Raw genomic sequence first — 26,490 nt, forward strand, 5'->3', positions numbered from 1 at the left:
GAGGGACTCCCCTGGCAGTCCAGTGGTTAAAACTCCACAATTCCACGGCAGGGGGAGTGGCTTTGATCCCTGATCTGGGAATAATGATCCAGCGCACCACATGGCGAGGCCAAAAAAGAAAAGGGGTGGGGGCCAAAGGACTTGGATAGACAGTTCTCCAAAGGAGATATACAAATGGCCAATAAGCACATGAAAATATGCTCAACGTCATTAGCCATCGGGCAAATGCAAATCAAAACCACTTTGAGGGCTTCCCTGGTGGTGCAGTGGTTAAGAATCCACCTGCCAATGCCGGAGACACGGGTTCGAGCCCTGGTCCAGGAAGATCCCACGTGCCGCGGAGCAACTAAACCCGTGCACCACAACTACTGAGCCTGCGTTATACAGCCCGTGAGCCACAACTACTGAGCCCATGTGCCACAGCTACTGAAGCCCACGCGCCTACAGCCCGCACTCGGCAACAAGAGAGGCCACCGCAACGAGAAGCCCGTGCACCACAACGAAGAGTAGCCCCCGCTCGCCGCAACTAGAGAAAGCCCGCACGCAGCAACGAAGACCCAACGCAGCCAAAAATAAAGAAGACAAAACAAAACAAAAACAAATCACTTTGAGATACTATTTCTTACCCATGAGGACGGCTTTTATCAAAAACGGGAAAATAACAAGTGTTAGTGAGGATGTGGAGAAACGGGAACCTTGGTACACTGCCAGAGGGAACGTAAAATTTAAAAGATGCAGCCGCTGTGATGAAGGCTGGTGGCTCCCCAAAAAGTTAACCATAAAACTGCCACGCGATCCTGCAATTCTACTTCTAGGTATACACCCAAAAGAACCGAAAGCAGGGACTCAAACAGATATTGTGCACCCACGTTCACAGCAACATTATTCACAACAGCCGAAATGTGAGAATAACCCAAATGTCTAGTGATGGATCAACGGACAAAATGTGGCATAAACATACAATGGAATATTATTCAGCCGTAAAAAGGAATGAAGTTCTGACACAGGCTACTGCACAGATATACCTTGAAAATATTATGCTACGTGAAAGAAGCCAGACATATAAGGGCGCAAATTGTATGACTCTATTTACATGGTGTCCAGAATAGCTAACTCCACGAAGACAAAAAGTAGATCAGTGGTTGCTGAGGTCATGGGAAGGAGGGGTTGGAAGACGCCAGCTAGGCAGAACAGGGTTCCTTCTTGAGATGATTAAAAGGTTTTAAAATTGACTGTGGTGATTGATGCACAAGTCGGAATCTACTGAAAGCCACTGAACTGTGTCCTTGAAGTGGGTGAGTTGTATGGCACGTGAATTTCATCTCAAAGCTGTTATGGAAAACAAAACACCTCCCCCACCCCACTCCAACAGACATTCATACACTGAGCTTAAAAGCCTAAAGAACAGATTTTTAAATTTTAAATATATTACAGTTTACATATATATATAGTTGAAACTGTTATATTACAGCTGTCCCTCCGTATCCAAGGGGGATTGGTTCCAGGAATCCCCCCAGATACCAAAATCCACGGATGCTCAATTCCCTTACATAAAATGGTGTAGTGTTTGCGTAAACCTACACACATCCTCCATACACTCTAAATAGTCTCTAGATTACTTATAATACCTAATACAAGGGAAGTGCTATGTAAACAGTTGTTGATTGTGCAGCCAATTCAAGTTTTGTGTTCTGGAACTTTCCGGAATTTTTTTCGATTATTTTCAACCCGAGGGTGGTTGAGTCTGTGGATGCGGAAGTTGAGGATACAGAGGGCCAACTGTACTGTCTTTGTTTTGTTTTGTTTTCTTTATTGCTTTCTATTCCGTTGATTTTTGCTCGTTTTAAAAAATATTCATTTATGGCTCTGTCGGGTCTCAGTTGCGGCATGCGGGATCTTTTGCCGTGGCGTGCAGGCTCTCTAGTTGCAGTGTGCGGGCTTAGTTGCCCCGTGGCATGTGGGATCTTAGTGTCCGGACCAGGGGTTGAACCTGAACCCCCTGCGTTGGAAGGCGGATTCTCAACTATCTGACCACCAGGGAAGTCCGTGGGCTGTTATGTACCGTCTTAAGCCAAAGGTCAACTTACAGGTCATTTAATTGTGTCTAGGAGCATCCGAAGGCTCAGGTCACAGGTCCCCTTGAGCCACGTGTGACAGTGGGCACGGGCTGAGCGTGGAGCACTGTCTACCTGGGTCAGTCGGGGGGGCTCAGTGACTTGGGGGGAGGGGTTGGGCACACTGGGGGGCTCTCCAGGGGTCTGTGAGGTGAGAGCATGAGGGGTAGGGGCTGAGGGCAGAGCCAGACACAGGGGAGGCAGTGACTTCCTGATTGACAACCGATCTCCAAACCAAAACCTGGACAGTGCCTTCATCTGCTGCTCCCAGGAAGTGGTCAGAACACAGGTGGTCATACGCAGCCTCCCTCTTCCGCCCCCGGTCCAGGGCCTGTTCCTCCTTGCTCTCCCAACCCACGCCCCATTCCGCTGTCACGGGCCTGACGAGTTCCCTCCCTCATGTCTCCTCCACCCCTGCCTAGGCAAGGGCCAGTGTGCTGACCCTTCAGTTCTGCCCTGAGATGAGGAAGCAGGAGCAGGAGAGTGGGAAGGGGCTGCGTTCTGGTGAATTCTCCAGTCCTCAAGATGGTTTCAGGCCCCCACATTCCAGCACCAACCTCGCGGCCTTGACATGTAGAGCTGACAGGCCGGCCAGGCTGTGCGGCACTGAGGCTCAGGGCCTCAGGCAGCACCAGCTCACACACTTGCGTCCATTTTATAAACGAGAATGTTGAGGACTGCACAGCAAAGGCACCCAGGAAGACTGGTCAGCGATCAGCCAGACAGTATCTGGCCCGTGTCCACTGTCAAGGGCAGGGACGGCCCACTGCCCTCAGGCTCCCCAGTGGGAAGGAAATGGCAGGCGCAGGATCAAACACGAACTGCCTTTATTCATTCACGGATCCAAATGACAGGACAGGCTGCTGTGGAGGTAACCTCAGGGTCGTCTTTCCTCCTCTCCCACAGCAGGGCAGCCTCATCCCTTCCTATGCAGGAGCTCGCGTCAGCGGCATCAGGCTCGGACCCCTACGGTGGGAGCAAAAGGGAAGGACCTCCCACAGCCCTGATTACAATGTCCTGGGAAGGACCCTGGGTCAAGTCACACACGGGCCTCCTGGGCCATCCATCAGGCCAGAGAATGCCCTGGGATGGGACGTGGTTAGCATGGGTGGACGAATGGGCCCTCGAAGCAAAAGGGCAGCCAGCGCCTGCCCCACAGGGCAGCACCCCAACCTGCGTCTGCGTGGCAGCTGGCTAAGGCACGGTGGCTGGGCCACACCCTGATGCAGAAGGCCAGAGACGAGCCGGGACCCTGACCCTCTCCGGACGTGTGGCTGACAGAATGGGCCTACTTTTTCCGCCGAGGGGTCTGGGAACCGCTGCTTACGTCGGGGGCTGGGGAAGCTTGTTTGCTGGCGGCCACCGAGTCCTCTGCGGGGGCTGGCCTGTGCTTCTCCTCCTTGGCCCGAGGGGAGGACTGGGGGCCCAGTAGGGCCTGCATGACCCTAATGGCCCCCACGGTTCCGAGGAGCCCCCAGAGCAGGGCAGGGGCCTCCAGGGCAGACAGCTGTTTCCGCATCCAGCGCAGCGCCTGAGCCAGGGTGCTGCTGGAGCTGCGGGCCCGGGGCGGGCTCTTGTCCTGGGGGGCGGGGGGGGGGGGGAGTAAGGCCTGGGCCCATCCCTGCCGCCCACCCCAGGCTGGGTGACGCCTTCCCACCTGAAGGCCAAACTGGCGGAGCAGCGTGTCCAGCGTCGGGTCCCCCAGGGACACGGACGGGAAAAATTCCTCCACCCACTGGCGTCGCCACCACCGGCTGCAACAGCACGGGGCACTCAGGCGGCGCCAGCGCGCAGGCCCCGCACCCCCGCCTGGCGCCCGGCCTTACCCCTGCTCCCCGGGCTTCGAGAACCAGTACTTGTAGCGCTGGGCTCGCACGTAAGTGGGCGGCTGCTTGTGGAAGGGGTACCTGGGCGCGTGGTTCTGGATGAGGCGGATCACTGCGAGGGGCGGGGAGCTCGCTCAGCCCGGGCCCTCCCCGCGGCCCCGCCCCCCCCCCGCCCCCCCCAGGCCCCGCCCCTCCCGGCGACACCTCCAGCAGCCCTGCCCCCGCAGGTCCCCCCAGACCTCCCTATAGGTTCCGCCCCACGGCCCAGCCTCACCTGGCTCTTTGCCCTGCAGCAGGCGGAGGACCAGGCTTGTGAACCAGGGACTGTGCGTGTGCGGGCCCAGGGCCGCGAACCACATCTGCCAATCGAGGCGCGGCTGGTGGGGCACCACAATGGGGGGCGCCCGGCTCACGTTACCCGGCTTGTACATGAACTCGATTTCCTGCTGGGCAGAGTGAGGTTTAGCATTGTCAGCAGGACCTGGTTCCCGGCTCTTCCCCCCAACGCCACGCCAGTGGGCTCCCCAGCCCTGTGGAGCCCGCCAGGTGCCCCAGACAGGGGCCCCAGGGAGCTCTCACCGTCCAGTGGTGCCCGTCATAGCTGCCCTCGAGCACCACCTCGGGCCGTCCACCCAGACCAGTCATCCGGCGGAAGAGGCCATAGGAGTGGGCCAGCTGCAGGTGCTCCACGGTGCCAAACAGGCGGTGGGCCCCAGTCCAGAGGCGCCCATGGGTCGAGGGCTCCATGTAGGAGTACGGCACCTAGACACAGGTAGGCAGAGGCTCAGCAATGACCTTCCAGCCCTCTCCCGACCCCCTACCCCGGCCGCAAGGGACTACTCACCAGGCTGATCGTGAACAGGGCCACCGTGGCAGTGCCGAAGATGGACAGCTGGACTGCAGCACAGAATTTCTGCAGCCACCCTCGCACTTGGGTCCACCTGGGGGGCAGGGGACAGAAGCGCAGTCAGGCCTGCTCTGCACAGCCCTACCCCACCCCCTTAGACCATGTACCTCCAGAGGGCGGTCAGCAGTTCCCAGGCAAGGGAGGCTGCACCCAGCCACATGGTGGGTAGGGTCACCATCTTCAGCCACTGGGAGAACTGGTGGAAGGTGAAGGCTGTGGAAGGAAGGGGGCGTGAGGAGGGATGGGAGAACTGGTGGAAGGCGAAGGCTGTGGAAGGAAGGAAGGGGACATGAGGAGGGATGGCCCAGCCTCTGCCCTCTGAGCCCCCAGCTGGCACTCACTGGTCTTGGAGTGAACAGTGCGCTGCTTCCAGTCCACCTCCAGGCCAAAGCAGTGCACCACGCCGCAGGCCAGCAGCCCATAGACGGCCAGCTCCAGCAGCAGGGCCAGCAGGGCCTTGGGCCAGGCTGCAGGGCAAGGAGGTCATGGGTCGGTCGGGAACAGGGCTGGAGGGTCTACGGCCAGGGGGCTGGGGCGGAGCTAGAGCAGGGTCACTTGCGGGGGGCTGGCAGGCAGCAGGGGTGAGGATGGCTGTCTGTCTGGGACAAGCTGGCACTCACAGGTGGGCGTCTTCTTGCGGCGGCTGTTGCCAGACGCGGCGGCCAGGTGTGCATCATCCAGGAGGGCAGTGGTGAGCACCAGCGTGAGCAAGTTGAAGAAGTTATAATTGCCAGTGACGATAATCAAGACTTGCAGCAAGACCTGGGGAGGGGCTGGACTCAGAGCTTGCAGGCGCCGCCCCCTTCCCGGGCCCTTCAGAGCCTACTTCCAGGCCCCTCTGCACCATCCCCCCCGCCCCGCCCCACCTAGATCTCTCCTGCAGGCCCCTGTGCCCTCCTCGTCACTGCACGCAGACCTCTGTTTTCCCACTCCGCCTGTCCTCCCCCTGGGCTCACAACTTCCACGGCTCCCCACCACCACCTGGAGAAAACCCGAGCTCGGCATGCCTCGTGCGGTGGCCCTTCCCCACCTTCCCCTGCTGACCCAAGATGGACATCCTCCAGCGAGGCTGCAGCCCCGCCCCACAGGCATACCCTCAACCTCAGGCTGACTCGCTCCTCTGCCCATGAGGCCTTTCTGACTGCTGGCAGCAGATACCCCATCCCCAGTGGGACCCTCTGGGCAGTGCAGAGGAAGGCCACATCCTGCCTGGCTTCCTGACGGCTAAGGACCCCACTCACCTGGGAGTAGAAGGCAGCCAAGCGCAGGCGGCGAACTGGAGCGAAGAACAGAGGGGGCACTGCAATCTCGATGAGGAAAGTGGCCACCACGCCGAGCTTGTGCAGCCAGACGGGCAGATGGTGGGCAAACCAGGAGGCGGGCGTGGGCAAGCACTGAGTCTCGAAGTGGTAGGTGAGGGCTGCGGGTGACAGGCGGGTGGTCAGGGCTGGGCAGAGCCCCCAAGACTGCCCCACGTCCAGACAGGGACCTCACCGGTGAGCCCCCACCACGCGGGGCAACGGCTGGTCAGCTTGACCACACCCGAGGCAAACATGAGGCGAAAGAGCAGCCAGCGCACGAGCCAGAAGGGGAGGTCCTCGTGGGGCGGGACCCCTGCCAGCCTGCCCTGGGCCTGCTTGTGGCGTGGGGGCAGCCTCAGAGCCGCCACCAGCAAGGCCAGGAAGCCAGTCTCCAGCAGAAGGGAATCCCTGTGGGGAGAAAAAATAGCACAAAGGACCTCCTCCCCATCAAGGCTGCCCCCCTAAGGGGGTCCTCCCGGGAGAGACAAACACACCCCACCCCATCCCACCCACCCAGCCTCCTGCAGCCCCACACCCAATAGTCACTCACCACTGGAAATAAAGAAACACCTGGCCCACCTGCAGGGAGAAGGGCTGTCAGGGAACAGGGGGTGTGTCTGCAAAGGCAGGCAAGGCAGAGGCACGGGTGGGGTGGAGAGCGCACGGGCCTGGAGCGAGCTGGAGATAAGGGTCCCAGTGGTGCAGGGGGCAGCAGGCAGCCCTCACTTGCCTGGTAGGCAGACAGGTAGGCAGCCCAGAGCAGCAGGTAGACAAGGAGGTGGCGCAGCTGGTGCAGCAGCAGGGCTCCCAGGGCCAGCAGGGTGCCCAGCAGGCTCAGCAGCTCCAGGCCCTGTGCTGTGTCCAGCCCCAGTAGCGGAGTCTCCCACAGCAGCGTTGGGGTCTCCCACAGCTGCGGCCAGCGTCCCTTTCCCTGCGGCCGCAGTGTCCTCCGTGCAGGCAGGATGCCCTCAGGGCCGTACAGGCCTGTGAGAGGGCACGTCAGGGCCAGGCACTGGACACTGCCCTCCAAGGCTTGACTCCTCCCACCAGTCAGGGCCTTCAGGCCCGCCTCCCCAGGTCAAGCCCTGCAGACCCCCGCCCCCCAAATCTAGGTCAGGACCTACTGACTCTACCCACTCACAGGTCAAGGCCTGCTGACCCTCCAGACCCCCCCACCCAGGTCAGGCCCCAGGCCTACCCGACTCCCCCAGGTCAGGATCTTCCACCCGGCAGGGCCCTGTTCCCCCTTCCTCCACGCCAGAGCCTGTTCTCTTACCTGCCCACCAGGTCTGGGCCCACCCCCCTCAGGGCTCTGCCCCCCCCGACCCAGGTCAGAACCCAGAACTCTACTGAAAATGGACCCTTGCACGCCTTCCCACTGCCCACACCCCCGCGGCCCGCAGGACACAAACCGCAGCCGCCTACCCCGTGCATCAAGGCCTGGACCTCACTCCCGCCCCCAGGCATTGGAGTGTCGGGTGGGGAGATGAGGGGTCACAGGGCGCGGGTTGGTGGGGGGGTCCGCCTTCGGCGCCCTCACCCGGAATCTGCATGTAGAGAGAAGCGAAGGCGAACATGAAGACGGCGGCCACGCCCTGGAGAAAGAGCTGCCGCGGGAGCCGGGAGCCAGCCATATCCGCTACGCTGCTGCGGGATGGACTGGATCCCAGGGTCCGGTCCAGTCCGCCCCGCCCCGCCCCGCCCAGCCCCGCCCAGCCGGCGGCAGCTGCAAGCCCCACCCCGCCCCACGCAGACGCAGGCCCCGTCCCCACGCATGCCCCGCCTCCGGGGCGTCCTGAGACCCTTCCGGCGCGATTCGGCAGCCTCACGTCAGAGATGTGCGCGCGTCGCTGCGCGCTACGTATTTTCCTGGGCGGGGACAGTAAAATGGCGCCAGAACTAGTGGCGGGCTGAGCACACTGGGTCGTTCGAAGCTGGCCCTGCGGTCCCCGGGCCGACCCGGCCCCTCCCGGACATGGAGGACGTGGAGGCGCGCTTCGCTCACCTCCTGCAGCCCATCCGCGACCTCACCAAGAACTGGGAGGTGGATGTGGCGGCCCAGCTGGGCGAATATCTTGAGGAGGTGAGGGCGGCCCCCGGGGAGTGGCGCGGGGCGGGGGCTGCCGGGGGCCCCGCCGCCTCCCGGTGTGTATCCATCTGGCGCTCTGATCGCACTCATCCTCAGGCTCGTTTCTTTTTTCCCAGCCCCGTCTCTGCCCCTCGAAATCCTCCTTTATTAGATTAGCCTGGAGCTGTCCTTACAGCTCCTGTAAACTACCCGTTAGCGAGCCTTGAAATCGACTTAGTGGCGACCAGCATTTTCCTCTGATAGAGTAGAATACGATTTGTGTGCATGTGTGGGTGTGTGAGAGGTCTGGATCACGACGTAAGAGGGATCTCTTATGTTAGATTTTCAAACCAGTTTCAAGTGACTGCCATGTTCCATCTCGTCAGCATTTAACCTTTTTTCAGTGTTTGACAGCTGTGTCTAGACGTCTTTAAGGAGCTGTCCGCTCCATTTCTGCACTTCACTTTCACTCCTCAGCCCGCTTGGACTGCTCTTGTCTTGATCAATAATGATATCCCTCTTACCAAATCCAAGGGTCACCAGAAGTGTCATCTTATTCAACTCAGCAGCATTTGGTGGGTTGAGCACATCCTCTTTTTTGAAACAGGTTTTGGTGTTCTGATTTTCTTCCGATTTCGTTACCTACTTTTTCTCTCCTATCCAGTCTCAGTGTTGAGCTCCTCAGGGTGTGGCCTGAGCCATCTTTTTACACATTTCCCCTAAACCATTTCATTTATTTCCCTGATTTTAAGTATCACTTGTATGAGAACAACCCCTAGGTTTATTTATTTATTCCCCCCTCCCTCGATTTATATTTCCGTTCCAGGTCTTTTTTCTCAATCAGTTTTGTGTATCCAGCTGCTCATCTTGACAACCCGCTAAGATTTCACACAAGCAGCTCAGGTTTACTATATTATAAAGGGGAGCTCCTTGTTTTCCTGCTCGAATCCCAGCCTTCCTGATCTTGGCATATGGCACTACTGTTCAACCAAGGTGAAAGCTAAGAGCTAGTGAAACCCCACACTGCACACCGGTTCACCCGTGGATTCTATCATGCCACCAGAATTTCATTTCAATTCATCTATTTTCCATTTTCTCTGATCCAGGCCACAATCTGGCTCCCATTCACGCTAAAACCTTCCTTCCTGGCCTCCCTACTGTTGTTTTTGGCCCCATCCAATTCATGCTCCACCCAGCAGCAAGTGTGATGCTTAAAGATTAAAGTCAGGCTGCAGCACTGCCCTGCCTGAAACCCCTCAGTGGCTTTCCATTGCTCCCAGAAGAAAATCCACATTTCCTTCTCTGAACCGGGTCCTGCCCACTGTCTTAGCCTTGTGGCAGGCTCTCCACCTGTTCTTTTTTTTTTTTTCTTTTGGGTCCACCTGTTCTTTTGAACCTGTCTGTCGACAACACCCAAGTTCATTCTTCACTGAGAGTTTATATTTTCTGCACTCAGTGGCAAAAATTCTTTGCCTAGTTCTTTTTATGACTAATTCTTTCTCATCCTGTATCTCTCAGTTGAAATATCAGCTGATTACCAGGTCTAAAACAGGTCTCTGTCATAGTACCTTCTGTAGTTTAGAATGTTCATCGTAAGCTGTTCTCTAACTTGTTTATGGTCTGTTTACACCCTAGAATGTAAGTTCTGTGAGGGCAGGGACTATGTTCATGCTCTCTCCCCTTTGCTTAATACAATGCCTGACACGTAGTAGGTGCAGAATAACTGTTTGTGAAATGCACACTTGATCTGACAATTGATCTCTGCTTGGACGTGGAGTCTCCTGAGAACATGCAGAGAACTATGCTAGGTGGGGCTGCTGTGGATTCAGGCTTCCACACTGAGCAGGGTGCTTGTGGATGCCTGGGAAACCTGCTTGCTCGGTCAGCTCCCCTCCTGCTCCATGTGTCTGCTTTTCCAAACCTTCTCTGCCCCCTGAAGTTCTGATTTCTCTGCCTCTAGTTTTGTCTTTCTCCTTTCATTTCCACATAGCTACCAGAACATTCTTTCTTTCTTTTAAACACGTTTTATGTTGCTGTCCTCTTCACAAACTTCCTCTGTCTTTTCAGGAATTAGCAGAAGTGGTGGCATGGTGGCTCCTCTCAGACTCTCCCCCTTTGTTGTGCCACCATAGTACCTAATGTCTCGCCTTATTCCCCAGCACACCCTCTGCTTTGGACATGTTTGCACAGTGCTCATCTCCCTGAGTCGTTGAAACCTGTGTCTGCTAGCTGCCTCTGTGTGGGTGCCTGTGCTTTCCTAAAATGCCGTTCCCTTCATCTGTCTGGGAGCATCGATCTGTCTTCAGGCGTAGCTCCGTTGTCACCAGCTTGCTCATCATGCATTTGCTGAGCACTGGTGTCGGGCACTGAGCTGACGGCTGGAATCACCCTAACGTTGATCACAGTCTACTGGGGGAGGAGAGCCTCGGTGTGACAAGACCACCCTAGCGGTGGTGAGGCCCAAGGCACGTCCTAGGGAGACTGCTGCAGAGGCCAGTCTGAGCGCGTTGGGGCTGGACGTTCCAGGCAGATGGAAAGCGAAGGCAAGGAGCTTGAAAACCATGTGGAGGCTTCAGAGTACTGTTCCCTGAGAGGAGCAGGGGAGGCGCCGGGTTGTGGGGAAGATCCTGAGTTAAGTATGGAGATAGAGTTTGGGGACTTTGGATGTCTTGGTGGACATACCTAGTGGGCAGCTATAAACACAGTTCTGCAGCTTAGGAGAGAGAGCTGGTCTAGATGGGTTTGGGGACTGTTGGCATATGGTTGGTGGACACAGATTTAAGGGGTGGTAGGAATTGGGGCTCATGAGGGGCTGTGGGGTTGGTGGTTGCAGAGGAAGGAGGAGGATGTACTTGGAAGTGTTTCCTGACTTTCCTGCTCAAAGGATTGAGACCCCAGCATTTTGTCTCTGTCTCCCCCACCCCTGAGGGTCCTCAGTCCTTCTCTCGGGGTGGGCGTCTTCCTGCTGGAGTCTGGCTGAGTTGGCCCCGACTAGGATGGGTGAGGTGTGAGCACCTGCGGAGAGGAGGTGGTGTGTAGTTCTGGCCGTTCGTGGATGATACACTCTAGGGGCCTCCCTCTTCCAAAACACTAGGTCTCAGAGGTTACAGGAAGTAGGGAAAATCACAAAGACCTGTTTTTTGCCTCTAAAAAAATGCACAACCGGTGAGCCCTAAGCAGAGTCAGAGCTGTCATTCTGAGGGGCTGCTTGTGGTGATGGTACTTTGGGCCAGTGGCACTGGGAGAAGGTGGGGTGGTGGGTGGGCTGCCGGCGAGAAGGGTGCATAGACTTCCCACTGCCCTGCGTTGTGTCTTGCAGCTGGACCAGATCTGCATTTCTTTTGACGAAGGCAAAACCACAATGAACTTCATTGAGGCAGCACTGCTGATCCAGGGCTCCGCTTGTGTCTACAGTAAGAAGGTGGGCCCCTCCTGACTACTGGTCTTGGAGTTGTAGTGTCTCGTGAGACCGAGGTCTGCTGTCCTGCCGGGGCAGGTGGCAGGCTCACCAGCGCCTCCCACCTCCTCCGCCAATTCCTCGCCACCTTTTAACACCAAAGAACAAACGTGGATTTAATAATTGCAGGGTTGGGACTTCCCTGGCCGTCCTGCGGTTAGGACTCCACGCTTCCAGGGGGCATGGGTTTGATTCCTGGTTGGGGAACTAAGATCCCACATGCTGTGCAATGTGGCCAAAAAAAAGAAGAAGAAGAAGAAAAAGAAAGAAAAACATTTTATTGTAAAGAGAAGGAAAGAGATTGGTCAAATATTAAATCGGTGGCTCTCAACCCAGGCTACACTCCAGTTAATCACCAGTGCCTCGGCCTAACCCAGACTGATTAAATCAGGATCCCCAGGTGGTGGGGTGGAGGGGCAGGCAGGTCACAGGATTTTCTGAACTACCCTCTGACAACCAGAATTGAAAACCACGGAGCTGGGGTGGCCAGCTGGGGTGGGGGGAGGGGAAAGGGGAGCTGGGGGAGGAAAATGGATGAAACAGAGAACCAGAAGAAATAGGTAAGGAATGGGTCAGAAACATGGGCTGACGGGCTTGCCTTGAAAAAAAGAAAAGACAGCTCATCTCAGGAGACTGCAGGGAGAAACGCTGATGCAGAGAAGGTGGGCCCAACGGTTTGCAGAGTTCACACCTAAGGCCCCAGTTTTCACAATGGAGCATGTAAGTCAGCTACTGAGAATCAGCTACTGGATTGGAAATTTGGAGAGTGAGGTTTGGCGAAAGTTCAAAATATTTGCTGAGGGGAATGCAAAATAAAAGATTAATTGAAAGCATTGGTAGTCTAATGAAGATTAAATGCTGGAAATTCTTCTCTAGCAGTAATAGTTGTCCCCTAGTGGAGGAGCGTGGAAAAGTGGACCACAGCACTGATCCCAAATTGGTGGTTTAGCGGGAGGGGGGAAAACAAAAAGTGCACAGGAGGTAAGAATTCAGAAGAAGTGTGTTGAGGAGCTCAGTAATGGGGTCCCAACCAGACAGAGGAGGGGGAGTAACCTACATGCAGGTTAACGGGCGCAGGGTACAGTGGACCTACCTCTGGGCACTGTAAGTTATTAAGATGGTCTGAGATTTCATTGGTTTTTGTCCTAGATGATCCAATTAAATTGGATTCTTTTGTCCTGCATTTGTCCTAAGAAGGAATATCTGCAACTGACTTTGAAAGCACAAAACCTAAGGTGAACCGATACACAAATACGTGGACGGGTAGATACGTGATAAAGCAGGTGTAGCAGAATGTTAGCACGAAGTCTGGAAGGTGTGAGGGGAGCATTGGCTGTAGTCAGCGCCGTCCAGCCGGACCTTCCGAGGTGATGGGAACGTTCTATGATCTGTGCTGTCCAAGACGTGCGGCTCCTGAGCCCTTGAAATGTGGCAGGCGTGACTGAGGCATCTTGCGTTGTATTAACTTTTACTTACATTTAAATTGATCGCGCCAGCTGCGGCTCATGGCTGCCGTGTTAGACGGCGCAGCACTGGATTTCTATATCCCTGGCGCAAGTCCTGGACCCGCCACTGACTGAGGTTACTTTGATTCTCTGAGTCTCAGTTTATCTCGTATACAGTGAGAATAGTGATGGTACCTAATTCCGACAGAGTAGATGAGACGAAGCATGAAGCACAGTCCTGTGTGTGTGACAGACACTTAAGAAGGTTAATGTTTATTATTCCCGGGGAGTGGGATCCATGCGATCGGGGCCACCACCTGTTTTGCTCACCACTGCCTTCTATCGGGTGCTGTCACCCCAGAGGAAATGGCCCAGGGGCAGCGCGTGTATGTACCCTCCTGGTGGGTGCTTTGTGGTATCTGGAAGATCCCAACCCTCACCCTAACAGTGGGGCCCCACGGGTTGTGGCTGGAGCTGTGACGGGCCGGCAGAGACCCCCAGGTGCTCCTGCAGGTTGGGCACTAATTGCAGCAGCAGGGACATGGGCTGCAGGCAGGCTGGTTGGTGTGCCAGCAGTGAAGGCAGACAGGGCTGCGTGGGGCACAGGCTGGGGTGCCACAGTGCGGAGGTGGCCACACCTGCCGCGGTGTGGTGTGAGGACGCAGAGCGGGGTGGGAGCTGCGGCTGTTAGGTAATTCTGGGGAAACATACTAGTTTGATTGGACAAGTATTTCTGGCAGCCATGTTGGCAGGAATTGTGCTGGGGGTTCTGGACAGGACATCTGGGCTTCTCTGTGTACTTGGACGACTAGCTGGAAAGGCTCTGGGGAGGGCCCCTCCCTTCTGCATCCTCACTGCCCGCTTCTGGTTGCCAGGTGGAATATCTCTACTCGCTGGTCTACCAGGCTCTTGATTTCATCTCTGGCAAGAAGTGAGTACTGGAGGTGGGGCCTGCATGCGGCTCCGGAGGCCCCGTGGCCTCCCGTGACGCCCTTGCACTGATTCTGTCTCAGGCGGGCCAAGCAGCTCTCCTGTGAGCGGGAAGACGGGCCCATTGGGGATGCCGGCTCCAGGGCCCCCCAGGAAGTGGAGTATGAGGTGAGGTTTCCTGGGTGCCTGGCATTGCCCCCTGTGCTCACCAGGCACCCTCCTGAGCTCTCCATTCCCCCGCAGTTCCTGTCGTTGGATGACCTCTCTGATTCCCGTGCTAACGTGGATCTGAGGAGTGACCAGGCCTCTAGTGTGAGAGCCCCTCTCCTGTGTTTAGCTGATGGGGGTGTTGGAAGGCGGTGTCATGCCATGTGGGTTCTCACGGTTCACCCACTCTTGGCCTCTGTTCAGGAGACCCTCATCGTCCCCCTCCTGCCGATGGCCCTGGTAGCCCCTGATGAGATGGAGAAGTATAATAACCCCCTGTACAGGTGCGGGCCTTAGCCTGGTGGGTGGAGGGTTGGGTGTGCTGGGGAAGGGTCACTGTAGCACCTGTGTTTGTGCCAGCACAGCTGTCGGGGGGAGGTCCTGGCCAGCCGGAAGGATTTTAGGATGAATACGTGCACCCCCCACCCCAGAGGAGCCTTCATGTTGGAGCCGGTGGGCATGTCCCCCACGGGGGCACTGCTGCCGAGGAACCAGAAGGGTGAGGGTGAGGGCTCGGATGCTGGTGGGAAGGAAGGGGCCTTTTGCGGGGGAAGTGGGGCTGACCCCGTTCAATCCCCCGTCTCTCCCAGAGGCCTCTGGGAGGGCTGAGGAGCAGCCAGTGGAAGTCTCTGTGCGCAGGAGTCCAGTCCCGCTGCTCAGCGCCTCCCAGGAGCCAGGTGAGGAGAGAGCTGCCGCGTGGAGCTGCAGGGTGGGGTGGGGGGACGGGGCCCTGCACTCCTCTGCCGCTCTGCAGCCTGTGGGGGGGTGAGGCATGGGGAGCAGGCCTCTGTGCTCAGGGCCCACCTTGGCCAGCCGTGCTGTCTTGGTCCAGTGACCACCCCCTGACCATTCTGGGGCTCTGAGGTTTGGGCCCACCCCCTCCTCTCTGGGCAGACAGAGGTGGCAGCATTTAAAGAGAAAAATTACTAAGAAATAAAATGAACCAACCAAAGCAGCAGTACGATGAGCATGTAAAACGCCCTGCTGCATCCTCTGGTTCCAACAAACAAGCTGAGAGAGGAGTGGCCTCTCAGGCTCTCCTTGGGGTCGGCCCTCATCCCCGAGGGGCAGCCCCCCTTCTGCTGACTGGTCTTCAGGCTCCTTGGGGCTGGCTGGTTTCTTCCTTCCCTGCCCAGGCACCACTCCAGAAGGCCCAGTGCCCGGAGGTGGGGGTGAAGAAGAGGATACAGAGTGGGCAGCAGAGCCCCCCGAGGCCTCGGCCCCTGAGGTCCCGATGGAGCCGCAGGAGCCCAGGAGCCCAGAGCAGGTGGGACCCACAGTCCGGCCTGCAAAGCTCTAGCCCTCAGCCCTGGCGGGGACAGTCTCGCTTACACAGGGAAGGCAGTCCCCTGGTCTTTGCTCCCTCTCTGGTCCTTGCACACCAGGGCAGTGGGTGCGTCCCCCAGCCAGCCCTAGACCTGGCCCTGCACCCTGCCCGTTTGGGCAGCAGCTTTCATGTCTCTCCCCTCTCCGAGCAGAGCAGCTGCTGCTCTCCAGGCGGAGCGGCTGGTGTCCAAGAGTCCAAGGCCCACGGTGCTCAGGGTTACTACCCAGAATGGCAGCTGGTCTCCAGAGCTGACTCTCCCAAGGCCAGGCTGGCAGGAGTGGACAGGCCGGCCTCCCTCACCCCCGAGGTTCAGCTCTGTGCTCCAGCCTAGAGCTAAGAAATCTTTTTTTGTAAGAAAAAATCCTGACATATGGGAAAAAATATTAACATTTGTCAATTTTGGCTGGTAGATACTTGGATATCGTATCGTTCTATTCTTTTTTCTGTTTTTTAAAGAAGAAAAAGTACCCCGTGACCACTAGTTTACTGATTTGTACGTTCTCCTAAAGTTTTTCCTAGAACTTCTGTTTTACTTTTTAGTCATTAAACTATTTGAACTTTCTGCCCCCAGAGAAGGTCCCTGCAGGGTTCTTGGTGTCTAGCCCCGGAGCAGGGCTGCTGGGGTGCCTGGAGCCTTGGGTGGAGGAGGAGAGGGGAACCCTCAACGTTTTTTTGCAGAGTGCGGCCCAGCCCAGGAGGTGTGCACTACGGGAGCGAAGGGAGGCCCTGGAGCCTGCGTCCCGGCTGAAGGTGAGGGCTGGTGGGGCCTGGACCCCCGGCAGGGAGGGTATGCTTGAGGCCCCTCTGCAGTGGCTGTCTTTCGAGCAATCTTCTTCCCTAGAATTGGACCTCTCTCCTGCAGCCCCAGGGCACCTCCCTCCCTATGTCTCTCAACTGGGGGGAGGGTGCACGTCCTCCACTCTCCTGTGTCTGCTTGTGCTCTGTGCTCAGGAGACCCCAGACCCCTGGCAGGGCCTGGACCCCTTCGACTCCCTGGACGCTAAGCCCTTCAGGAAAGGTAACTGGGGGAGGGGCACTGCCCCTGGGCATCCGGGGCTGGGCTCACCTGGCTTGAGTGGAGGCTGGGGCTCCAGGGCCCGTGGGCACGGTGATCTGCCCTGGGCCACGGTTGTGCTCCGAGATCGTCTGTTTGCCCCCAGGTAGGCCCTACTCTGTGCCCCCCAGTGTGGAGGAGGCTCCAGGACAGAAGCGTAAGAGGAAGGGTACCGTCAAGCTGCAGGACTTCCACCAGTGGTACCTGGCTGCCTGTGCGTGGGCCGGGGGGTGGGCCAGGCCCAGAGGGCCCGGGTGTGGCTGCGGGACTGGGTTTGGCGCCTGCTGACCCAGTCCTCTTGCAGATGCTGACCACGCTGACAGCAGGAGGCCCCGGCGAAAGGGCCCTTCCTTTGCAGGTGCGGCCGGGGCCTGGTGGGCTCTTCTGAGGGTTGATGGCAGCACGCTCTGCCACCTCCCCTCAGCCTGGGGACACCTAGGGCCCGGGGTGGATTCGGGTGGGCCTGGGCAGGATGAGGGAGCCCTTCTCACAAGGCTTTCGTGTGCAGACATGGAGGTCCTGTACTGGAGACACGTGAAGGAGCAGCTGGAGACCCTCCGGAAGCTGCAGAGGAGGGAGGCAAGTACCGGCCACCGCCTGGACCCCGCTTGGCCCTTGGTGGGAGATGGCAGTGGCCCTCAGATGCTCTCTTTGCGCAGGCGGCTGAGCGGTGGCTGCCGAGGGCTCAGGAGGAACCGTGGCCCGCGGAGGAGGACCGGCTGGAGGACTCCCTGGAGGACCTGGGAGCGGCAGGTGGGTGCCTACGGGGGCCAGGCTGGGTCGGGGCTCAGCGCCGGCTGTGGGCTAACCTGCCTTCTGCTCGGGTCCTCCCCTCCCAGCAGGTGACTTTCTAGAGCCCGAGGAGTATGCAGAGCCTGAGGGGGCCGAGCCTGGGGAAGACGCAGACCTGGGTAGGTCTGGGAGTGGGCTGCTGGCCAGGGGACCCTGAGGGGAGGAAAGAGAAGGTGAGGCTCGCGGCCGCAGCACCTCATGGCTGCCCTTTTCCAGAAGCGGAAGCCATGCCGGCCTCCCTAAGCTACGAGGAGCTGGTCCGAAGGAACGTGGTAGGCCCAGGTCAGAGTGGGTGGGGGAGCCGGGCGGTGGGCCCTGCACAGAGGTGATAGCCCCTGCTCCTCCCCCAGGAGCTCTTCATCGCCACCTCGCAGAAGTTCGTCCAGGAGACAGAGCTGAGCCAGCGCATCAGGGACTGGGAGGACGTCATCCAGCCCCTGCTCCAGGAGCAGGTGAGGTGGGCTGGGCCAGGGCCTCTGGTGGAGAGCTGGAGCGTCCCGCTGCCTGCCTTGGGCCAGCCCCAGGACCTGCCCCTCCCCTTTGCAGGAGCAGCATGTGCCCTTTGACATCCACACTTACGGGGATCAGGTAGTCTCAAGGTTCAGCCAGCTCAACCAGTGGTGTCCCTTTGCGGAGTTGGTGGCTGGCCAGCCTGCCTTTGAGGTGTGTCGTTCCATGCTGGCCTCCCTGCAGCTGGTGAGTGGCCTGGGAGCCTGGGAGGGAAGCGGTCTCTGGTCTCTGCTGACGATCTGTCTCTACAGGCTAATGACTACACAGTGGAGATCACCCAGCAGCCGGGGCTGGAGGCGGCGGTGGATACCATGTCCCTGAGACTGCTCACGTACCAGCGGGCCCACAAGCGCTTCCAGACCTACACTGCCCCCTCCATGGTCCAGCCCTGAGTGGGGAGCACTGAGACTGGGGTTGGGCCCTGGAGCCCTGTCCCCAGCAGGTGCTGGGCATGCATCTGCTCACTCCACTTTGCTTCCTGGCTCGCCCAGCCCAATAAAGTGTTGCCACCCCGCCAATCCCTTTAAAAAACCTTTACAAAACTGTTCCGTGTGGAGGAAAGGGCTGTCCATCCTCTGCACCCCAGGAAGCTACCACGTCTCCAGCCCCTTTCCTGCCGTGGCCTCCAGGGGCTGCTGGTATAGATCTCAGGCACACACAGCTCCACCACATCCTTTTAATGACCCAGCTCAGTGCAGGACGCTGCGGAAGGCAGCCATGTGGCGCCGCACACTGTCTGCGACCTGCTCGGCCGACCTGGCCCTGCCGTAGTAGTCTGTGAAGAGGCCGTCAGGGCTGAGCAGGTAGATGGCGATGGAATGGTCCACGATGTAATCCTGGTCCTCGTCCTTGGGGCCAGCGCTGTAGTACACGCGGTAGCTGCGGCTCACCTGGGCAACCTGCTCAGCAGAGCCGGTCAGGCCCAGCAGCCTGGGGTGGAAGTCCTGCACATAGTGGGCCATGGCCGCCACGTCATCCCGCTCGGGGTCCACCGTAATGAAGATGGGCTGCACGGGGGGCAGGCCAGGCTCCGCCTCCAGCTGCCGCACCACCTGCACCAGCTTCTCCAGTTCCTCGGGGCAGATGTCAGGGCAGTGAGTGAAGCCGAAGTACATCAGCACCCACTGGCCCCGGAAGTCAGCTTTGCAGCGAGCCTGGCCCCGGTGATCCAGCAGGCTGAAGTCACCCTGGCCCACGGCAGCTTGGCGCAGGGCCTCTGTCCGTCGTTGCTGCTGCCACCGCTCCTTCTCGGCTCTCATGGCCAGCCAGACCCCACCCAGCCCAGCCCCAATCAAGGCTGTGATCAGCAACCTAGTTCGTAGCCCAGGGCCCTGGGGCTGGTCCTGCCTTCCCGTCTCTGCAGGGCCCCGCCTTGATAGGAGCCGGTACCGCACATGCTGGGCCTTTCCTCCTGGGGTCCTAGGGAGAGCTGGAGGCTTGAGCTGAAAGAGCCTGTGCCAAGCCTTGGGTGCCTGAGCCAGCAACAGCATGGCCTAACGCTCCTGGAAAAGAGCAAGGGTGTCAGGAGCCAGAAGGTGCCTCGGCCTCCCGGGTCATACCCCATCCTGGAGATGCTGCCATCTGAGGGACCAGCCCTACACAGGCTCTGCTAGCAGCAGCTGCTCACCTGGCGTCAGAACTGCTTCACCTCTGAAACCTCAAACTCCAGCTTAGGTGTCATCAAGCGTCCACCCCTGTCCGTCCTGTCCTTTAGCCCGAGAGCCTCAGTCTATCGCATCCCACCCGGACCCTGCCCCCCGTCGTGTGCCTGCAGCTCTAACCAGCCCAGCCCTCGCCTGCACCTGAGCGTCTGAGCTGACCAAGAGCATTCCAAGCGCATGCCTCGCCCGGATTCCTGAGCATATTTATCTGTTTGCAATAAACTCCCATTTCTTGAAAGGAGGTAGGTGAGTCTCTGGCTTCAACCCCCGCCCCCCAAGACTGACTCCTCCGGCCCTTTTGCAGCCTCTCCCCTCTGAGGCCGCTTCAATCGTGGTGCTTTGGCCTCCAGCCCCGCGGAAATCCTGTGCCACCCGCACCGCAGCCTGCAGCGCCTTCCCGCCCCCCTCCCCACGAGCCCCTCGCACGTAGAACCTTCCGGCCGGCAGTCACCCTGTAAGAGAAACAAGGTTTCCACTTGCCTCGAGCCCACTCTCTTCACAGCCGAGTACCCGACAGCAGCTCTGAGCTCGTGGCCCACGCCCTGCTGTTGCTTCGGTGACCTCTGCGCCTTTCTCAGGGCCCTATGGAGGTTTGCTAGGCGGAGGTCTTAGGACCCCGCCCCCCCCCCCCACGCCTCACCTGTTCAGCTGCTGCTGGGAGGACCCTCTAGAAGACTCCTAAACGTCCGGCCTCCGCCCCGTCCGACGATTCCTGGGCTGAAAGACCTTGGATACGCCCCTCAGCCTGCTGACATCAGCTTCCTCCTTTACCAAATGTGTTCTAAGCGGTGCACAAGATGGACCTGCAAACGGAGGCAGCCTGCGAACGTTTCCAGGGCCCCTCTCCGGGAGGCCCTTTTCCTCCAGGAGCCCCGTTCAGGGCGCCCTCTCGGAACGCGCCTCGCGGGCCAGTTTTCCAAGACCCCGGCGCGCCGGGGTCGGTGCCAGGAGTCCGGGGACGCGACCTGGCAAGCTGCGGAGACCATCCGCCTCGCACCACGCCAGCGCGCATGCGTCAACGGCGCCCCGCTCGCGCACACTGACATGGAGCTGGCCGGCGCTGGGCCGTGCGCGTGCGCCGAAGGTGGCGGGTCAGCCAGAGGTCACGTGTCAGAGGCGGGGCTTCCCTGCGCCCCGCCCCCCGCGGCGGCGGCTCCTTGTTCGGCGCTGTAGCTAGTCGCTGGCTCTACCCGCCCTCTCGCTTACGGCCCCGGCGCACCAGGTATCTGCACGGCTGCGCGCCTCTCGGGCTTCGTTGCTGCGTGTCGGCCTGCCCGCGCGGTGGGGCGGGGAGTGAGGAGCCGGGCTCAGGAGGGGAGGGCGTCTCTGGGCGTAGGGCTGAGCCAGAGCGGGTGCCCCTTTTCCTGTCCCCTCACCGAGCCTGGTGATGGGTGACCGGGTCCGCCGGCCCGGTGGCCCCAGGCCGTCCAAGCACAGCAGCGCTTCCTCCACTCCAAAGCGTGGCCTACGGCGGGGTTGTTACTGGCGGTCAGAGCGGCTGCCCCATGCCAAACTGCGGAGACACGGTTCAGCGTGGACCCACCCCGCGTCTCGCGTGCAGTCAAACTCCAGCCCCTGATGCACCCTTGGTTGCCAGTTCCCCTGGAGTGAGGGGACGGGGGAGACGTGAAGCGGCAGTGTGCCTGACTTCAGCGGTGGAGGTCAGGAAGTCCTTGTATTCGGCCTGGGCGGGAGGGCCGTGAGGGTTTCCCCAGACCCGAGGCCAGGTCAGCCTTGCTTGGATAAGGTCACTGGGTGGGAGTTGAAGAAGTGGGGCGGGGACTGCCAGCGGTGAGGCCGGTCCCAGCAGAGGCAGGGTGAGACAGGGCTGCTGAGGTACTTGAGGACCAAGGCTGCGGGAGTTATGAACGGGAGGTTGGGGCCGCATAAGGAGATCCACGCCAACAGACATGCCACAGCCACATGGGGACCCCTACGGAGAGGCCACACAGGCTCCAGGCGCTCCGGGGCCTGTCCTGGCTGGGGAGGACTGCGGCCTCTCTCAACCTCCTGCCTACGATCAGAGCAGACAGGCTGTTCTCTGCCTTCTTACTGAGGATGAAGGCTGTGTGGGGGAGGCTAAGGTGATGGAGATCCTGCAGCTTCCTGTGAGATGCGGGGGATGCTGACTCTCGGGTCAGTCATGAGAGGTCAGGGACCCTGAGCATGGAAGGTCAAGTTCTCTATGTGATGGGATGACAGGTGCATCAGTCAGGTCACCTTCTCGAGTGGGTGGTCAGGCATCCTGTGATGTGGGACACTGACCCTGGGTTTGGGTCAGATCACCTGTGGTTGTGTGTGTTCATAGGTCAGGGGTCTTTCACATGCAGGAGGTGGACCCCAGAGTGTGGGGTCAGGTCACACGTGATGAGTGGCAGGCTGTCAACAGTGGCTGTCACATCTCTTGCTTCATGCAGGATTCCGTCCGCAAGAACAAGCTTCCTGCTCTGACCCACAATACAGCGGCCCACTTGCCCTGGCAGCCCTTGCATCTGGCCAACCTCCCCTGCATCAGGACTCCCAGTGACCCTCAGTGGCCTCTGATCAGTGATCTCATCACTGACCCTGACCAAGGACTCATCAGCAACCTTGACAAATGTCCAAAATAATGACCAGTGACGTGAACAATTCTGGTAAGTCCTCACTAATGACCCATCAAAGATATGGATCAATGTCCTATGGCCCATTAATGATTGATCAGAGGCCCATCAGTTATTTTGACCAAGTCCCTATTAATGACTCCAATCAAATTTCCGTTGATGATCTTGACCAAAGTCCAATGACCCATGAATAACTGATCAGTATCCTCCCTAGTGACCCTTCAGAGATTCTGGCCAATGTTTCTACCAAACCCAGATCAGTGACCAATCAGTGGCCCACCTATACATGCTCTGGGCTCTGGGTGACAGTGAATCCATGAATAGACTCCAGTTTACCCCAAGTGCCCTCCCACGTGCCCCAGACCACGTCTGCTGACTATTGGTACATGCTAGGCAAGGATGCTGTTCACCTGCACAGTCACCTCCCCACCCCCACATTTTTCCTCACCTTCCTTGGTTAGGGCTCATCTGGAGTTAAGTATTTACTGAGCAGTGTAGTGGGTGTCCAGCTGGAGAGGGAATGGAAAATAAATTGTCCTCGTTTGGGATGGGGGGTGTCAGTGGGGGGATGAGGCTGGTACCTATTGCTGGGGGTACAAGTCTGGGGGATGGAGGGAGAGCAGCTCTTCCCTTGGGAACCGAAGGGGAAGGGGCAGCTGGATGATTTGGTCCTGTTATTGGGGGCTGATGGGAAGGGAGATCCAAGTTCTGTCCTGGGGCTGAGAAGCCTGGGCCTTTGGGGGCTCTGTCTGGGTCAGGCGTGAGGTTAGGAGCTGCCTGTGGCTGCTGGCCTTTTTGAGGTCAGAGGTTCTGGTCTGGAGAGGAGGTGTCTTCTAACCTTGCAGCCACAGGCAGCCAGGGCAGGTGCCAGGACTCTGCCTCAGGGCATGTTTGTCCCCAAGGTATTGGCACCAGGCTTCCGGCCACTCCAGCTGCTGCCCAGACTTGGCCAGGGCCGCGGTCTCCTCCAGATTCATGCTTCGCCAGATGGCCAAGAGCATGGCCCCTCGGCATGGGTAAGGTGGTGTAGACAGCACAAAGGGGGCGTTCCCACAGCAATGGGTTATCCTCAGTGTCAGTGACAGTGGTGGGGCGCTGTGGCGTCCCTGGGGGCAGGCGGTCTCTGGGCCTGACCTCTGGGTCGGGGTCAGGGGCAGCCAGCCGTCCCCACGCACGGATGTGTGCGCCCTGCGCGTCCGGTCCAGCACAGCGCGCACGAAGCCTCTGAGGTACCCTTGCTTCAGGCTGATCAGCCCCGGCAGCTGCTTGGGCTCTGGTTCCCGCCCCGGGAGAGATCAGCAGGTGCGACAGGGGTAGGTGGGGCCGCCACCACTCCGGGCTGCGACACACATCTGGAACCTGTCGCCGTCCTGTGTCCGTGTCACTGAGGCGAAGTGCCCTTGTCCCGACCCCATTCTCGTTTCTCTCCCGTGTCCGCCCCTCAGTCCCGTGTCTGTGTCGCCCGTGTGCATGTCTCCGTGTCTGGCTCTCACGTCTCGGTCTCACAACTTGATCCGGGGCCGTACCTGTCCTGCACAGCGGCGCTCGCCGGTCCTCTTCGGATCCCAGCCGGTTTCCGTTCCGTCTTGCGGGAGGCCACAGGGTGGGAACAGTGGGACTGCGCGCCTGGCCGGAGCCGCGGAGGGGCGGGGCCTCCCGACAGGCAGGGTTTTAGGCCAATCGCCGCCTCGGAGGGGCAGGACGACCCGGCTCACTTCTGTCCTGGCCAATCACGAGGGCCTGCGGGAGCTTGAGAAGTCCGGGACTTCGCGGGCCCGCCCACCTGTCCGTTTTGCCCGCCTGCCTCGCCGCAAGCACAGAGAGGCCGACAGGCTGCTGGATCCAGAGATTTTAAGAAACATTCGTGGGGCCGCGCCCGGCCGGCTGGTCAGTCATCCACGTCGATCACCATCGGGGCCAGGTAGTCCGAGTGCCGGATCCCGAAGCTCCAGCCGCGAGGCTTCCGGTGCTGCGGACCCAGGAGACGTCGCTGGCCTGGCGCTGCCAGCCGGCCCAGGGCTCCCGGGTCCCAACCTCGCACCTCAGACCCTCGATCCAGACCCGGACCCCTTTACCCCGCCTCTGACCCTTGACCCTGAACTGCAGAGCACCTGGTCCACGTTGTAGGCTGCAGGCCCGGGATTCAGGCTGTTGCCTTGGGGGAGCGAAGTCCGCGCCAGCATCGAGAACTGGGGGGCCCGGGGCTTGTAGATCCCAGGGCTCACCACATGGTAGGCGCAGGGCCCGGGGGTCTGCGGGAGGGCGGGAGGGGCGCTGTGTCCGGCTTCCAGGACCGTCGACCGCTGACCCCTCGCCGCGCGGTGCGGGCAGCCCCTTCCCCACCTTACTGAGGTCCTCGCAGACGCTGCCCACCGCGCTGCGGCCGTAGATGGAGTAAATCGGCGCCGAGACTTTACCGACGACGCGCGGGCCCAGGAGCGAGGGCACAGTGTAGGTCCCGGGGCCTGGGGGAGCCAGCGAGGGTGGGTCTTTTTTTTTTTTTTTTTTTTTGTGGTACGCGGGCCTCTCACTGTTGTGGCCTCTCCCGCTGCGGAGCCCAGGCTCCAGACGCGCAGGCTCAGCGGCCATGGTCCACGGGCGCAGCCGCTCCGCGGCATGCGGGATCCTCCCAGACCGGGGCACGAACCCGCGTCCCCTGCATCGGCAGGCGGACTCCCAACCACTGCGCCACCAGGGAAGCCCGAGGGTGGGTCTTTGAGGACCGGCCGGTCTGCCCGCCGCAGCCAGTGCAGGGTGGGCCTTCCTGGGCTCACCTGGGGTCTGCGACTCTGCGCGGAGGCCCCAGTTTCGGGGAGCGATGGTGTGCCGAGGCGCGCTGGGGTACGACGCCTTCTCCGCTCGCTCCGGGAAGTACCTGCCTGCGGGGCGGACCGGGGTGTGGGCCGGAACTGCACTGGGGGCCTGGTGGGTGCCCGGGCTGGAGTCCAGGGATTAGGGGGAATTCGAACCACGATTTGTCAAAGCCTGGTGAGGCTTGGAGCTCTTTTGAGATCCGGAGATGGGGGGACCGAATTTGGAGTGTTAGGGTGCCCGAGGGGGACTCGGGCTCAGTGGGGGTGTTCCCGAGTGGGCGTCCCTGGAGGCGGCTCGGCGTTGGGGAGGCCGGGGTCCCAGGGTCCTGACCCGGTCCGGGAGTGAGGAAGGGCGCTGCGTGGCGCGGGCGGCCGAAGATGGAGTAGGCGGGAGCGCCGTCGCGGCCGCGCACTGTCATGCGAGCGGGCACCAGGTGACCTGGCCCTGGGCCGCACGAAGTCTGCTGCGTGGGGAGGCGTGCGCCGAAGGTGAAGGCGGGGGCGCGGGGTCGCGACGGGTCGTGCAGGATGTAACCTGCGGGGCGCCCCAGCATCACCAGGGTTAGGGTTAGCCCCTGTGTGCCCCCCTCCCCCGGCCCACCGCTGGTACCAGTGCTGGCTGGCAGCTTGTACTTGGGCCCCGGACCGCTGTAGAGCGCTGCGATGGGGCCGCGGGGCCGGTGCGGCCGCCACGGGCCGACCCAGACTTCCGAGCCCATGGTACGGTGGGAGCGCTTGCTGCCGGCAACACCTGCGGACACAAGGTGGCGGCCCCGGCCCCCCCACCCAGACTCGCGAGGCCGCACTCCCTATCCCCTCCAGACAGGCCGGACTCCGGGGCGGGGCCCGCGCCTATCCCAAGTACCAGGGAAACAAACGGTAGCTTTCCCAGCTCCAGAGAGGCGCGGGTCAGGGACAGAGCTTCGAGGCCGTCTCTTGTCCCCCACCCACAAAATGAGTTCAGTGGAGGTGTGTGTGCGCGCTCCAAGGTTGGACTCAACACTGCGGGAGAGGAATTCCCCGGGGTTCTGGAGAACTGGGATATTTTAGGGATATTTGGGGGAGGATACCGGGGCGAGGGAGCGGCGTGGGGGACCTGGTGCCGGAGGGGGGCCCCCGAAGTTGATGCACTGACCTGCTCCTGTGTCTCCTGGCTGGGAAGGTAGGGTTGGGTGTCTGGATTTCTGCCCCTGCCCGGCCCAGCTCCCAGACCCCATTGTGTCCAGGTCGCGCCTCCAGGCAACCAGACTGACCGTCCCACCTGGCTCCGCCCCTCCCCTCCCCTTGCCTCTCCTCCTTGGAGTCCATGGCAATGGCAGGCGTCCTGCAGGCTGTGCCACAGACCAGAACTCTGTCCTCACCCTTCCCCAGGCTTCAATACACCCATTCCAGAAATGGACAGATATGCAGACAAAAAACAAGTGCGAGAATAAAGAAATCAAGCTTAATTTAATTGTTATGTGTAGGGGAGAGAACTT

General features: G+C 59.8%; 5 protein-coding genes across 15 annotated transcripts; 1 reads left to right on the plus strand and 4 right to left on the minus strand.

The window, feature by feature from the left end:
- Positions 1 to 1,948: 1,948 nt before the first annotated feature.
- LMF2 (lipase maturation factor 2) lies at positions 1,949 to 7,837 on the minus strand. Of its 3 annotated transcripts, none has more exons than XM_027108147.1 (14): positions 7,689 to 7,837; positions 6,879 to 7,132; positions 6,699 to 6,727; positions 6,342 to 6,556; positions 6,089 to 6,267; positions 5,468 to 5,609; positions 5,189 to 5,314; positions 4,955 to 5,060; positions 4,785 to 4,881; positions 4,520 to 4,702; positions 4,215 to 4,383; positions 3,941 to 4,052; positions 3,772 to 3,868; positions 1,949 to 3,693 (listed from the first exon to the last, which is right to left on the minus strand). In XM_027108147.1, exons 1-14 carry the CDS (start codon positions 7,780 to 7,782, stop codon positions 3,403 to 3,405), a joined length of 2,094 nt encoding a protein of 697 aa, XP_026963948.1. In that variant the 5' UTR covers positions 7,783 to 7,837; the 3' UTR covers positions 1,949 to 3,402. The 3 variants fall into 3 exon arrangements, with proteins under 3 accessions (XP_026963948.1, XP_026963949.1, XP_026963947.1); XM_027108148.1 differs by having other exon boundaries at positions 2,925 to 3,080; positions 4,215 to 4,386; positions 7,689 to 7,823; XM_027108146.1 differs by having other exon boundaries at positions 3,133 to 3,693; positions 4,215 to 4,386; positions 7,689 to 7,822.
- A 185-nt stretch (positions 7,838 to 8,022) lies between these two features.
- Positions 8,023 to 18,456, plus strand: NCAPH2 (non-SMC condensin II complex subunit H2). 8 transcript variants are annotated; one of them, XM_027108149.1, is made up of 20 exons: positions 8,025 to 8,231; positions 11,536 to 11,637; positions 13,994 to 14,049; positions 14,132 to 14,216; positions 14,292 to 14,360; positions 14,460 to 14,539; positions 14,621 to 14,760; positions 14,846 to 14,932; positions 15,392 to 15,522; positions 16,261 to 16,332; positions 16,534 to 16,600; positions 16,743 to 16,850; positions 16,941 to 16,994; positions 17,145 to 17,215; positions 17,296 to 17,389; positions 17,476 to 17,547; positions 17,645 to 17,700; positions 17,779 to 17,880; positions 17,975 to 18,124; positions 18,190 to 18,456. In XM_027108149.1, exons 1-20 carry the CDS (start codon positions 8,124 to 8,126, stop codon positions 18,328 to 18,330), a joined length of 1,845 nt encoding a protein of 614 aa, XP_026963950.1. In that variant the 5' UTR covers positions 8,025 to 8,123; the 3' UTR covers positions 18,331 to 18,456. The 8 variants fall into 8 exon arrangements, 7 of the variants coding, with proteins under 7 accessions (XP_026963955.1, XP_026963956.1, XP_026963950.1 ...); XM_027108150.1 differs by having other exon boundaries at positions 17,479 to 17,547; XM_027108151.1 differs by having other exon boundaries at positions 14,621 to 14,754.
- A 144-nt stretch (positions 18,457 to 18,600) lies between these two features.
- On the minus strand, positions 18,601 to 20,519 carry SCO2 (synthesis of cytochrome C oxidase 2). Of its 2 annotated transcripts, none has more exons than XM_027108157.1 (2): positions 20,240 to 20,519; positions 18,601 to 19,440 (listed from the first exon to the last, which is right to left on the minus strand). In XM_027108157.1, exon 2 carries the CDS (start codon positions 19,426 to 19,428, stop codon positions 18,628 to 18,630), a length of 801 nt encoding a protein of 266 aa, XP_026963958.1. In that variant the 5' UTR covers positions 19,429 to 19,440; positions 20,240 to 20,519; the 3' UTR covers positions 18,601 to 18,627. The 2 variants fall into 2 exon arrangements, with proteins under 2 accessions (XP_026963958.1, XP_026963959.1); XM_027108158.1 differs by lacking the exon at positions 20,240 to 20,519 and adding an exon at positions 20,080 to 20,229.
- A 275-nt stretch (positions 20,520 to 20,794) lies between these two features.
- TYMP (thymidine phosphorylase) lies at positions 20,795 to 23,220 on the minus strand. The gene is given in 5 exon segments (XM_027108160.1): positions 20,795 to 22,091; positions 22,486 to 22,545; positions 22,547 to 22,588; positions 23,038 to 23,080; positions 23,082 to 23,220. Coding segments are annotated over 5 exon segments (447 nt in total). The 5' UTR covers positions 23,201 to 23,220; the 3' UTR covers positions 20,795 to 21,908.
- An 867-nt stretch (positions 23,221 to 24,087) lies between these two features.
- CIMAP1B (ciliary microtubule associated protein 1B) lies at positions 24,088 to 26,067 on the minus strand. The gene is made up of 5 exons (XM_027108159.1): positions 25,344 to 26,067; positions 24,974 to 25,078; positions 24,543 to 24,664; positions 24,311 to 24,451; positions 24,088 to 24,168 (listed from the first exon to the last, which is right to left on the minus strand). The coding sequence occupies exons 1-5, from the start codon at positions 25,729 to 25,731 to the stop codon at positions 24,088 to 24,090; spliced, it is 837 nt and encodes a 278-aa protein (XP_026963960.1). The 5' UTR covers positions 25,732 to 26,067.
- Positions 26,068 to 26,490: the final 423 nt, after the last annotated feature.

The sequence above is a fragment of the Aethalodelphis obliquidens genome, unplaced genomic scaffold (genome assembly GCF_003676395.1).
Source record: "Aethalodelphis obliquidens isolate GAN/ISIS:26980383/991018 unplaced genomic scaffold, ASM367639v1 scaffold8, whole genome shotgun sequence".
Taxonomy (NCBI): domain Eukaryota; kingdom Metazoa; phylum Chordata; class Mammalia; order Artiodactyla; family Delphinidae; genus Aethalodelphis; species Aethalodelphis obliquidens.

Excerpts from the sequence above, each read along its gene's own strand:
- LMF2 (XM_027108146.1), bottom strand. The coding sequence starts at position 7,782 with ATGGCTGGCTCCCGGCTCCCGCGGCAGCTCTTTCTCCAGGGCGTGGCC. Across the intron at positions 6,728-6,878 it reads CCTACCTGTCTGCCTACCAG|GTGGGCCAGGTGTTTCTTTA; the intron begins GCAAGTGAGGGC and ends TTCTCCCTGCAG. Across the intron at positions 5,315-5,467 it reads CCGCAAGAAGACGCCCACCT|CCTGGCCCAAGGCCCTGCTG; the intron begins GTGAGTGCCAGC and ends CTTGCCCTGCAG.
- NCAPH2 (XM_027108149.1), top strand. The coding sequence starts at position 8,124 with ATGGAGGACGTGGAGGCGCGCTTCGCTCACCTCCTGCAGCCCATCCGC. Across the intron at positions 14,540-14,620 it reads TATAATAACCCCCTGTACAG|CTGTCGGGGGGAGGTCCTGG; the intron begins GTGCGGGCCTTA and ends GTGCCAGCACAG. Across the intron at positions 16,851-16,940 it reads CCAGTGGTACCTGGCTGCCT|ATGCTGACCACGCTGACAGC; the intron begins GTGCGTGGGCCG and ends GTCCTCTTGCAG.
- SCO2 (XM_027108157.1), bottom strand. The coding sequence starts at position 19,428 with ATGCTGTTGCTGGCTCAGGCACCCAAGGCTTGGCACAGGCTCTTTCAG.
- CIMAP1B (XM_027108159.1), bottom strand. The coding sequence starts at position 25,731 with ATGGGCTCGGAAGTCTGGGTCGGCCCGTGGCGGCCGCACCGGCCCCGC. Across the intron at positions 24,665-24,973 it reads CGCAGAGTCGCAGACCCCAG|GCCCCGGGACCTACACTGTG; the intron begins GTGAGCCCAGGA and ends TGGCTCCCCCAG. Across the intron at positions 24,452-24,542 it reads TCTGCGAGGACCTCAGTAAG|ACCCCCGGGCCCTGCGCCTA; the intron begins GTGGGGAAGGGG and ends GCCCTCCCGCAG.